The sequence below is a fragment of the Podarcis vaucheri genome (assembly GCF_965113315.1).
Source record: "Podarcis vaucheri genome assembly, chromosome: 2".
NCBI lineage: Eukaryota > Metazoa > Chordata > Lepidosauria > Squamata > Lacertidae > Podarcis > Podarcis vaucheri.
In genome coordinates this window covers 48,339,399-48,352,314 of record NC_138760.1, presented here as the reverse complement: position 1 = coordinate 48,352,314, position 12,916 = coordinate 48,339,399, and the positions used below count along the sequence as shown (strand labels likewise).

Sequence of the window (12,916 nt, the reverse complement as noted above, 5' to 3'; positions counted from 1 at the left end):
TACCCACGTCATTCACTCAACTTCGTTATTCCCCTTTTCAGACGTTACTCAAGCAATTGGGACTGAATCACAAGAAGTGATGACACATGATGGTAATGTATGAACTGAGCCCCTTTGAAGACCAAAGTGGAGTTACATGAGTGATTATAGGCGGCAACCATTTTAGGAGCATTCAATAGATGACTGCCAACACACTGGTCCTCCCCAGAAGAGGGAGGAATGGGGGCAGAATGGGGTGGAGGTGAACAGGCTTATGCATGCTTTGACCCAGAATGCAACCCCTGCAGAAATGGGGTGTTGCCTGTACATGACTGACTGTTTCTTCTTCACAAATCTTAAAACATTTCAGTTTACACCCAAACCTACTCCTGAATAATTTTGCTTATGAGAACATTACAGGGGTATCAATTACATTGCCTAACAATTTTAACACTTTTGAAGGACATCCCGGTTGTGCTCACTTTTGTCACCCCTGAGCCTGTTTTTGTCCCATATATTCTCCAGTCCTATTTTTTTAATTAAAAAATATATTGCTGTAATTAAAAAAAATCTGCCATACCTTAATGAACACAGAGGTGACCAAGAGCGATCATGCATATTTGCACACAGCAGTCATTTTCAAAATTGTCCAGGTGAAGTAACATTTAAGGGTGGGACTGATGTGAATTGTTGGCAATGGAAACAGTGATAGAAGATCAAAGTACTGGCATATGTCTCTTTCTTGCATTTCCAAACGATGGCATGTATAACATTATTGAAGTGGGACCACTGATTTACATGGGCTGACTGCCACAATGGTAGTGATGGTGAGCTTCTTTTTTTTTTTTTAGCACACATAGACTCATGTGTGTATGTGTTCTGTTCAAGAATCAAGGCAAAAATAATGACAAGGACATTATTCTACGGTTAAAAGTAGCAAGCACAGCCAGACTAACCAAGTATGCCTAGGCCTAGCGATTTCCCATTGTTACTTCCCATCTCTTTTTATGGGCTAAATCTCCTCAGCTCTTCAAGTCTCTCTAAAAGGAGACTTAAAGGGAAACTCTCTAGTAAATCACCACAGCGTGCTCACACAACCCCCCACTTTTCATGAAAGGAAGCATTTACTCTTGCATGCACAAAACACATAAATAAAATGCTTGTTCCTGGATAACTGTCATGGACTGGTTGGGCACAGAGGAATGATGGGAGGAACCAACTGGGGAGCCCCAAGGGAAGAAGACTCAGAGCCCAGGGATTGGTGGTTTTATGATGAGTAGTCAGAGGAGGATCGAGAAGACTAGGAGGAGGAGGAGGTATCAGAAGATGAAGAGGTAACAGGGCTTAGTCAGCTGAGAGTCTGTACCAGAGAGAAGTCCAGAATCAGTCAGAAGCTGAAGCAGGAGAGTGGGATGCGGGAGGCCAAGAGGCAGATTTGAGTCCAGCTGGTGCAGAATCATTGGTGTCTCCCTCTCTTGCTGTGATAAGCTCACCTTCTCCCTGCCCTCCTAGAACTATGAGAAGCATGTAGCGGGAGGAGAAAAGGCAAGAACATAGGCACAGTCTCCGATTGCTTGGGGGGAAAACCCAAGGAAGAGACATAGCTGGCTGTGGGAAAGAAGGAACCTATAGTCTCAGCAACTGCTTCAGGGGGACAAGACCGGAGTTGCTGTGCTCATTAGGCCTGACACTCCTGCTTTGCTAATAAAAAGATAACTTTAGCCTGCTCAGTGTGATTTTCTGCTGGCTCGCTCCTGTCAATAATCAAAGCTAAAGTTCCAGTATTTCCCCCTTTTGTTCATAAGAGCATACCCAAGGATTTGTCAAACTTGTCAAATTTGTCAAATCCTATACTCAGAGAAGTAACCTCAATAGAAGAAGAAGAAGAAGAAGAGTTTGGATTTGATATCCCGCCTTTCACTCCCTTTAAGGAGTCTCAAAGCGGCTAACATTCTCCTTTCCCTTCCTCCCCCACAACAAACACTCTGTGAGGTGAGTGGGGCTGAGAGACTTCAAAGAAGTGGGACTGGCCCAAGGTCACCCAGCAGCTGCATGTGGAGGAGCGGAGACGCGAACCCGGTTCCCCAGATAACGAGACTACCGCTCTTAACCACTACACCACACTGGTGTAGTGTTCAGTAGGACTTGCTCCCAGGCAAACGTGTATAGGGGTTGCAACCTAAAGGAGTAATTTGCAAGAATATGGTGATACTAAAATGGCTAATGAGATTGTGCAATCTGAATCCCTGAATAGTTTATGAGCATCACTTCTGGCAAGTTAAATGTAAGATTGCAATATGACACTCCAGAAGAAACTTGAGGAGCTGAAGACAGAAATGCTAACAATAAGGATTTCGTGTTTTTATTTAACTACATCAGGAGGAGGAAGTCAGCTGGGAATTGGGTGATGGAGCCATTAGACCATAAAGGTGTAAGAGGAGCAATCAATGACATCAAGGCCATGAAAGGGAAGCTAAATGAAATCTATGAGTAGATTGATACTTGCTTAGAATATGGTGGAACTACATGTTTATTGAAATTGCTGCACATACATTGTGGTGTTTATAGTGTGTAATTCACATTCACCTTGCATGATTAAGAAAACATGCATAATACAAATGAAACAGGTGCAACTGCAAATCTTGCCAGGAACCAGGAGTTCCTTTTCCTTTCTCTTGATCAATATTCCCCAGCTTCCAACCAGTAAATACAATAAACAGAAGGGCTAAATTGGGTTCAGTTTCCCAATTTTCAATGGGAGTGGGGGATAGGATTTTAACAGGGATAGAAACTTGAAATAATAGCCAAGCATTCCAAGGTATAGCCTACTTTCCAATTTTGATTTGAAGGAGCTGATTACCAGATTAATGTCATCTCACTTGTCAAATTAACACTGTATCAAATTGAAGGAAATTTAATTGCAGATGAAATATATCATGGATATGACATGGATAAGAACAACAATTTTCAAGAGATAAAAAGGTTCAAACTGTTGTCTGAGAAGTTTAAATTGATAAACATATTGGGGGACAATATAATAATCATCCAAGAGTTGGGAAAGATCTTATACAAAATAGCTGAACTAATCCACATATGTAAACACCACTAAAACTGGCTCCTGAAAAGAAAACTGGCTTGAACAGAACTAACATAAATACTTTTCTTTTGGGCAGCAAAAATAATCTTGAACATTGATATCCAATAAGCATAATATTAAATAATGTGGGAATCAAGAGAATTTTTAGACTCACTAAAAATATGGTAATTAGCACAGTTTTTGCAAAAATAATTGGAGCTCTTCAGCTCTTCAACACAAGGGAAAGGATATTCTAGTTCAACATTCCTCACCCTGGTGCCCTCCAGAAGCCTGTTGATCATATATACATAGATTCAAAACTATAAGAAGATCTCACAATATACGGATAAAATGACAGATGACAGCCAGTGTCTTCAAGTGCCAATAAACATATGCACAGAGAGAGAGAGAGAGAGAGAGAGAGTTTAGTTCATCTGTTTAATGGCCCACTGACTACACAATAAATTGGGTGACTGCAATGAAATGCTGTATGACCAAAAATAGACAACTGAATTCAAAATCTGCCATTTTATAGAGAAATCCTCAAAGGGACACAGAACCAAGATGATCAGAGGATGCACCCTCAAAAAAAGGATTCCTTTGAAAGATGGAAGTGACATGTGAAAGTGTTTTTTTAAAAAAACACCTTTGTTTCAATACAACATCAGACGAGAATGATGCACTGTCATCAAATAAATCCCTAGCATTGTTATAGATGTCCACAACACCTATATATCTGCAGTAAAACATTTCAAGTGCAACAGGTACAACTAGCTTTGAAAAGAACTACATTTTCCCAACAACAAACCACTGCAACTAATTACTGGGAAGATCCAACCCCAGTAATGACAGCTGGAAGCTCAGCTTCAACTATTTCTGTTCTTCTAAGACTGTGAGGTGATTTGGTTTTTTGCAGAATTTTGAGTAGGCCTGATTTAGAAGGGTTCAGACATTACTGCAGAAGTGCCGTCAGCCAAATATTAGAATATACTTCTGCCATTTGGCTTCTTGTAACATTTGTATTTCTAGTAACATTCAAAGGAGAACTTTCGCATCTCACCCTGTGGTCAAATACATAAGCTCCTAAAGTGCCACCAGCCAAATGAGAAAGTGACTGCGCTTTTGACTCGCTGCTTTTCTTTGACAACATCCAAAGCAGCTCCCAGTAGGGAAATTTAGCTCTGAACGTACCCTGAGAGAAAGATTGAGCTCTGGGAAATAGCATTCTCATGGGCCTCTACCCATAACCCCCAGCCCCTTAGCCTCCCTGCAAAATAAGCAACTTGTTGCAATAAATGCATATCCACTGCAGTCTATCAGTTCTCTATCTCCCCTCAACCCTCCTGTGTATCTTTGCTGGCAAAGATAGACTAGTGGCAGGAGAAAAGGCAGGGACAATGGAACCATCTCCATCTTCCTAAATTCTTACTGGCTTTTCTGTAAGATGTAGGCTATGCAGATCTGTAGCTTAAATGCTCACAGAAAGCTAATGCACACAGCAAGCTATGCATGTTGCCATATTGGCTGTGATTCTGGCATGAAATTGTCACACAACCTCAACCCCAATCTAGACTCCCTTTTATAACAGCCATCAACCGCAATATCTTCTGTTCCAGAAGGCTGTTGGAATCAAACAGCCACGGTTGTTTGTGGAAACCCTTTCCCTGGACTATACTAACATCCTCTAGCAACTAAGTGCAAACCAGAGAGGCTAGGTTCAAGCTAGAGAAGCAGGTTCTAGGCACACTTAATGGTCCGCTGGCTGAGCTACCCCACAGCAATCCCACTCTATTCTTCATCTGCAGTAGCTTAAAAGGCTAGAACTGCCTAATACACACTCTTTCAGATTCTCATCTGTGGTCATTCAAACGTTTAATTATATGGACTGCAGCACCATGAAGAGGTCCAGCCAATAATGACCCCACAAGACTCACAGGAAGTGACAGATTATGCCTGGAAATTTCTAAATGAGTCAAGGCAGATACAGAGGGCTGTCACAGCTAACTGTACCAAGATGGGAGGAGGACTAAGGCACCGAAAAGGCCAACTTTCTCAAAGGCGTCAGCGGTGTCACTAAAAGGGAGCCTATGTTTTCTTGAGCCCCCACTAGCTGCTTTAATTGGAAGGAAAACATATATTTCTCCTCCTTATAGGTAGCCAGACTTGACAGCAGTGGGGCGGGATTAAGTGCTGAAAATTAACCAAGGCATTTGCAGCAGAAGAGATCAGGAGGGGCTGCAGAAGCAAAAGAAAGTGCCTGTCAACAAACTGTTCAGCACCCCTCTTTTATATCAAACAAGCAAAGGTAGTGGCATGAACACCCAATACATAGAAGCTGTAAAGTTCTATGTTCCGTAAGAATAAAGAGAAACAATTAACAAGCCAACCTTTAACCCCCAAAGAAGTACATGATATTAACTGATGCCAGAGAAGAAAACCGTGTCTCACTGCTGAGAGCTTCCAAAGAACCACCAGGTAGGCAGAGACATAACAACCTTCAGTATCATTGCTCTGAAACTGACAAAACTGTGGTCTGTTTCCGCACTATCTTTTCTGCAGCTGCAAGGGAAGTGTTGAAGTTCTCTGCCTGCAGTTTTAAGACAATCAGTTCTTCTATCCTTTATGATCACACACAGGTTATTATCTGAACTGCATTGGTATTTATGAGATTTGGCTTGGGAAATTCTTCCATTGCATTGGATACATGGGCCACAGTGCAGAAAGCACACCAATATTGTCAAACGCCATCTAACTTCATGCCACAACAGGTATTGTTTTTATAACAATAGCATGCAAACAATAATGGGCCAGTTGCACTAATTAAGCAGTTCGCTGCCAGTTTTTATTTGTGTCCATCTGTCTGTAGAGTATACACACAGCATATAACCACTGCATCCGTGTTTTTAATGCCAACTCAATAGTACACTCACATCCTCGTTCTAACTAACGCTGTTACATAAGATGCATTCTTGGAAAAATTAAGTGCTAACAGCAGCATAAAGGACTAGCACAATTTCCCCCAGCCATAGGGCACAATCTGCCTGGAAGTTATTTTGTGCAAGCCCCTGTGAATTAAATGAGACCTGCACAAGAATGAAGATTCATTCATTTCACTGAGGCTAGAGCAGGGGTGCATCCTAGTATATTGTACCCCCAAACCTGCCCCATGTCAGTGCTATTTTTTCTAGAAAAAGAGATGCTGGAACTCACCATGAACGCCTCCCTTGTTCTCTTATAATGGCAATGGCGCTCACCTGAGAGGCGCCAGAACTGAGTTCCGGTGAGTTCCGGCTGAAAAAGACTCTGCCTCCAGTAAACCCATTTAAGTCCAAGTCCTAGTACATTGAACACCAACCCCCTAGATACACAATATTAGAGGAAGTGTGGGTGACTTATTCTTTATCTTCCTCACTGTCCTTAAATTCTGAACAAAGCAGGGTGGCATGCATGTATCCCCTACATAGAGATGTGCTCTTCCCCCATCCTGGTGCGGAAGTAATGTGTATCTTCCTATGGGAAATATAGACATCACCTTTTTTTGGAAACTGGAGAGAAAAAACATGAGTCACTCACACTTCCCCTTCCACAGCTTCTTTCTTAAGAATATTCAATGTTGTCCCTGTGGTTAGAACAGGCTAGAACTCTTCATCATTTGCCAGCTCTAGTCAAGGTCCAAGAGAAACTTCTCAAGGCTTAGAATAGCTCTGGTCCTCTGTGGCTTTTTTTGCTTAAGCTTGCTCTGAGAAATGGCTGGATCATCCATTTTGCACAATGAGTAGGACTTCCACTTCCACAAAAGACATAGGTGGTTGGTGAGGGAATGAGAGCTCCACCCTGGCTAACGCAGCCTTAGACATGGAGCAGTGTGTGGCCTCCTGGATGGTGAGAGTACCTTCAATTCTCTGCCAGAAAGAAACTTGCTTTCCTACCCACCTGGAGATTCAATTTAGGAATGTTCTCAGAGAGAACCCAAGTTCAAATACATCATGCCAGATATATTAAATCCAGTGCTAGCTCTTACATACAAATACGACAACCTTGCCTGGATACAAACATAACAATCTTTTGGCACCAATCAGTATTCCCTACTCCTGCACCAGTGTTTATATTCCTTAAAAATAAAAATAAAAATCTGTGTGACTCCACATGCCCATTATTAGTAATTAGCAAACATCCCAACAATTGCAAGATGGAAAAGAACAGAGGGTTCTAGCCCTCTCCCCCCCCCCTATACTTCTCCATCCACACTCCACTGTCCATCACTGGGGCCATTATCACAGGTGGAGCTCAGGGCCTTGGTAACATACATTTCCCCTGCCACCCAATCCAGAGGGAGCATTCAGAAAGGGGGAGGAGAGGGACAGAAGCCGGGAGAGATCTAGCAAGTCTCCACTTCCTGCTTTTAGACAGGTATTGTGAACCTTCTTATTCTGGAGGGCAATTTATAATTAATTCCTACTGTGGTTGTTGGAGGGTTTTTTTAAGGTTTTGATCCTGATTTGCTTTACATTTGAAATTTTAAAATGTATTTTCACTATTGCATTTTATTTTTGTGCAACTATTAAGTATTATGTATTATTTTGAAAAATGGAATATAAATTATATTAACCAACTAATAAAATGCTCCACATTTCTCCATTCTGAACTCAGGTCCTGATTTTGCAGGGTGGGGAGTACAAAAAATATTCCTTCCTTCTTTCACCCTACATCTGCTTTCAGCAGGGGAAGATGGAACCTTGTTCTACTCCTCAAGGAGCCACACAGTCTCCCAATACGCAAGTCTGCCTTCACTGAAAGCACAAAGGATAAGCGCTTTACTTTTCCCTACAGGAAAGAACAGCAGCCATTAGTGCAGAGGGTGAAACCTGACTCTAATGATTCCAGCACCTGTAGAAAGAAATGGGCTCCTTCTCACCTTAGCCCTACATTGTAATCGCTTTGTCCCAATCACTTAATAGAATTCATTCAGAATTGATCCAGCCATTATCCATAGGATTCCACCCTTTCATCCATTTCTTAGTCATGCTAGAGCCTGGCTGTCCACCTTTAGTTTCGCTGGATGATCACTTTGAGATGGGATGGAGGGATGGGGAGCACAGCAAGCCAAGGCAACAATCTGCATTGCCCCAAATACCACATCCAAGTGCTGCAAAAGCAGCTTCTCTTGGCTGGCAATGGAGGAGAAGAAGACACCACCCTTTGGAGGGGCAGGTTTGCCTAAGCATTGTTAGTCCCTGATCTACAGCGTGATGGAATGTTAGAAGAATATGATGGGACACTGGGGAAAGTGTAACAAAAGGAGAAATTGTTGGAGATGAACTGGTGTTTTTTTAGACAGGTGATAGCTATGATTTCCATTAATAATGAAAATGAGGTAGCCCTGTGCATTGAAACAGGGCTCCCACATTGAAGGCTATGGTAGTGAGGTAGAAAAGTTCTGTGTGGCTACACAGCTCTATGTGCCATAACTGACAATGGGCCCCTCATGTACCCACAGGGCTCAGACATTGTGGCCATTGTCTATAATACTTTTTTTTTATTGTGCAAAGGGTACTGCAATCCTTGTCTCATTTATCCTTCCAACAAACTCACCCTATGAGCCACAGTTTGTTTATTCTTATTTTACAGATATAAATTAAGTCTAAAAGGATTATTAGGATAACTTGCCTAACGTAATCCCATAAGATTGTGGTTGATCTGAGATTACAATCTGGATTGTCAGGAAGGGGGGAGGGAAGCCAGCACTTCATCTATAGGATTAAACTGCTCTCATCATCACCAAACTCCCACATTTTATCACATTCCTCTCCCTAAAAACAAAAGGAGCATTGCAAACTCACATGAAACAATAAATAAAGCACAAACAACATGATACTTCAATAGATTCTCAGGATCTATAAACAATTACAGTAAACCGAGAGGAGTTTGGCTGATTCGCTTTTCATCTATCCATCACACATCTGTCTCCACCCATCCACCCTACAGTTTTCTTCAGTACCCACTTTTACTAACATCAAATATCTGCAGTGCTCATGCTTGGTAATCCATATTTCAATAGTGAGCTCGATCATTTTCAATGTATGTATTTTAAGAAAATCACATTTGCAAGTATCTACTGTATGATAAGAAAGGAACCAGCAATGTAACCCGATTGACTTGTTACACCTGCATTAACTCATTGGTTTCAAGAGTCTTGCTCTGCCTTCACTTTCCTGTAAACAAAATGTATATTCCCTCTCACACACAGATGACAAAATTGCACACACACACACGCTGTGTACAACACAACTACACTTTAAAAAGACTTTCTCCACACACACACACAGCACACCTGCTCTAGAATACAGCATCTCCCTGCAATCTGCCTCATATTTTAGCCCCTTGCACTTGAGTGTGTCAGGATTTTTAGCACATTCCAAAATAACAATTACCTCTCCAGGCATAATATATGTTGTCCCTAAACCATATTCTGACTCGTAGCAGACACTGAACTTTTCTAAGCAAAGTAGGCATAGGTTTAGAGTCTATGAAACCCAAAGACCCATACAAGATACAAAGTACTATACAAACTATTATAACAGAAAGCAAGATCTTTTACATACCGAGTTGATGTGAGGGAGGCAGCGGCTGCGGATCTTGCATTTTTCTCCACCATCAGAGGAAACCAGAAGACCTGAGAAGCCCCCTCTCCCCCTGCAAGGCCCAGCAGAGGCAGATGAACCCAACATGCCTCCTATATCTCTCACCACCCTATGCCACTCCCAAAATACTGCCCTGGGCTTTCTGAACATATCTAGGACTTGGATAGTAGATAATGGATAGCAGACCTATGAATCAATGAAGAGGGGCACTGAAATCTCATGCTGGTCCTCAAAACTGGGAGGGTGGAGGAGGGGGGGGAAATGTGCTCAGTGGAACGTATTGATGGTTCAGTTTCACATCCCTTTCTCTTGATTTCTATATCTAGTATGGGGGCTACACTTGGCTCAGGGGGCCTCTGTTAGGTTGCTCTTTGCCCACCATGTGCCTTTTCTAGAGGCTAGGCTGAGGTTGGCTCCTCCTGTTTCAACACTACCTGACAATTCCCCCGTTAATAAGGGCCTTTATTTTCTGCGCAACTAGCTAGACACAGTGCTTTGAAGCCCCACTCTCCACAGCACACCTCTGGGAACCAAGTTGATTGCTGACTTTCCAGAAGGCACATGAAAAGCCTGGCCCCATATGCCCCTCTGCCTGAAGAAGGGGAAATGAAGGCATGACTAACAAATGCAGTCTCCAAAACCCTGAGCCAGAGGAAATGAAAACTGATCCTATCGGTCCTCCTCGTCCTCTCCTTCCTCCCCATCCTCTCCCCCCCACCTGCCTTTGCATGGATGAAAGACAGCTGGCTTGAAAGAGCAGCTCAATAACAGGTATTAGAGGTAAAGTGGGATGGGGGAGAGAAGGGAGGAATAAAGAAAGCAGGAGATGCTTGGCTTGGTGAGAGGCAACTGGCCCCTGCACAAGGGAGGCTTGCATGTAGGGAGAGAGAGAGAGAGAGAGAGAGAGAGAGAGAGAGAGAGAGAAATCCACGAGGCAATATACAACTTAAAATCAGCAGAGATACATTGGGGGGGGGGGAGCAATACATCAATTAAGCATTTCAACTAGATGGATCAGAGCAGGGATGCATTCAGTGACAGAGCTGTCAGCCTCGAGGGTTGCATACATGCATCTGAATCGTGCTTTGAGAAATCAGGGTGGAAGATAAAGGTCCCTTGGTAGAGACATGCTGACTAGGTGGGGTAGCACATGCAGGAATGATACAGATGTGGTGCATGAATGGGATGGGTATGCAGTCGCTGGGTTGGGGGATGTGCAGGTGGGCTTCATGCATAGAGACAGGGTGGGCCAGGCATGCAGGCAGGAGCCAAAGTGGGACACAGGCTTTGCCATTGCTCTTTCCCCCTTAAGTCTGAGATGTTCACTGCGGCCTAGGTTGCTGGAAGCACCCCCACAGAAAGGATATGGCCATTCGGTGATCTTTTTGGCGTATTTCCTCACCACGTTGTCCTCACTGAAGAGGAAGAGGGAGCGGTTGACAGTCAGGCAGCTCTGCCGGACGGGGATGGGGTTGTAGAGTGCCATGGTGCGGGCTCGCTGGGCCATTGACTGTTTGTATATCCTCTGGGCCCCCGGGGGACCACCTTGCCGGACGCCCCCAGCACCCCGGCCACCTCCGCCGCCTGCCGTTCCGGAGCCAGCTCCCCCTGCACCTCCTGCCCCATAGCGGGCTGGCACCTCGTCTCCAAACCGAGCCATCCTGTAAAGAGCAAAGGGCCGGGGGTTACGCCGCTGAGGATGCTGCCGGAGAAAAGAAGAAGCTCATCACATCCCATCAGCTGCTGTAGGATGCTGCTAGGGAAGCTTGCAGCAGAGGGAGGGGCACTCAAGCTGGAGAGCGGTCGGGAAAAGCAGCAGAGATCCTGGACATTGTCACTCTCGCCTCCCGTTGCAGGGGGGGAGGGAAGCGATGTACAAATTCCCCACCCTCTGCCCAAAAGGTTGCAATTGTCGGGGTGGGAGCCACACCCCAGAAAAAGAAAGGGGAAAAAATCACCCCAAAATTGTGGGTTGCAATTGGTGGGGGGGGGGGGGAGCAAAAAGACCAATGCACCAAAATGCCCCTAAAATTAATTACAATGAAAAAGAAAAAGAATCAATGCACCATCAGTTAAAAATATTTCAATTTAAAGAATAAAAAAATGCATTGCCACTGGGAGGGAGAGGAGGGGGAAATGACAATTAAATGTAGCGACAGCAGCACCTCCTCCCCACTGAGGGAGGGAAAAAATGCAATTAAAGAAATCAAATGCACCAGTTCCTTGCTCCTGCCTCTCTTCTCAAGCCCAGAGGGAAAGGAAATTGAAATAAAAATAAAAAAGATGCCATCAAAATTAGGCTCACTGTCTAGGTATTTGCAATGCAATTTGATGGGAGAAATGCAGGCTTCCTCTGTGTCGGACAGCTTGGCAAATGTTTGCACTCGCAAAGAAAAAAAAGCACATATATATTTTTTTCTGTAAGATTTATGAAATCAGTACATGCCCTCCCATCTCACTGATAGAGAAATAAAGTACTGCATTGGTGATGGGGAAAAAAAAGATATTTCTTTTTTAAAAAGCAGAAAAATACCCCCCACACGCAAAAAAACCCCAAAGACACCCTAAAATCAAAAGAAAATCCCCCCTCCAAAGGTTTCTTTTCACAGGAGCTTCATCCTGTTATCTTCAGCACTGTCCAAGATCTGAAGGCGAAACGGTTTGCGCTCTCTTTAAGCTTCTGAAGCTGATGAAGGCTGAGCTCCCCCCCTTCTTGCTATCCAGCGGTCTCTCTTCCTGCCTTTTTCCCGTGTGATTGCGTGTATGAGTGTGTGTGCGTGTGAGAGACACAGAAAAAGAGAGCGTGTGTGTCGGTTTTGCCTCAGCTTGGAGTTGAATGCAGCAATGACATCCTGTAAAATCCAAAAATGAGAGAGACAAGAGAAGTAGTTGCCATCCACCATCTACTCATAAGGGTTCCCTGGTTGCTGCAATGTCTAGTATTTTTTCCTGCCCTGTATTCCTCCTCCTCTCCTCCATCGCCTCCTCCTCCTCTTGGGTAAGCTAAAATAAGACTGGTGTTAGGGAGGGAGGGAGGGAGGCAGGCAGGCAGGCAGGGAGAGAAAATGGAAAAAAAAGAAAGAAAAGGTCTGATTCACTGGCAGGTTGAGCTCTAATGTGCAGCAGTGGATCGATTTAATGCAAGCACAGAGCATCCCAAAGCCTCGGTCAGGCTTGGCACATGATGGCCTAGAACCAATAGCAGGGGCTACAGCCCAAC

At 43.8% G+C, this 12,916-nt stretch overlaps 1 protein-coding gene across 14 annotated transcripts in view; it reads right to left on the bottom strand.

Moving 5' to 3' along the window:
• Nucleotides 1-12,916, bottom strand: part of CACNA1A (calcium voltage-gated channel subunit alpha1 A) — a 256,547-nt gene that overhangs the window by 186,446 nt on the left and 57,185 nt on the right. For 13 of the 14 annotated variants that reach the window (XM_082214686.1, XM_082214683.1, XM_082214682.1 and 10 more), the window contains one exon: nucleotides 11,065-11,357. In XM_082214686.1, the coding sequence (XP_082070812.1) occupies nucleotides 11,065-11,357 (293 nt within the window). Of the gene's footprint in view, nucleotides 1-9,657; nucleotides 9,713-11,064; nucleotides 11,358-12,916 lie in introns of those variants that run through there. The other variant, XM_082214676.1, reaches the window with a different exon arrangement.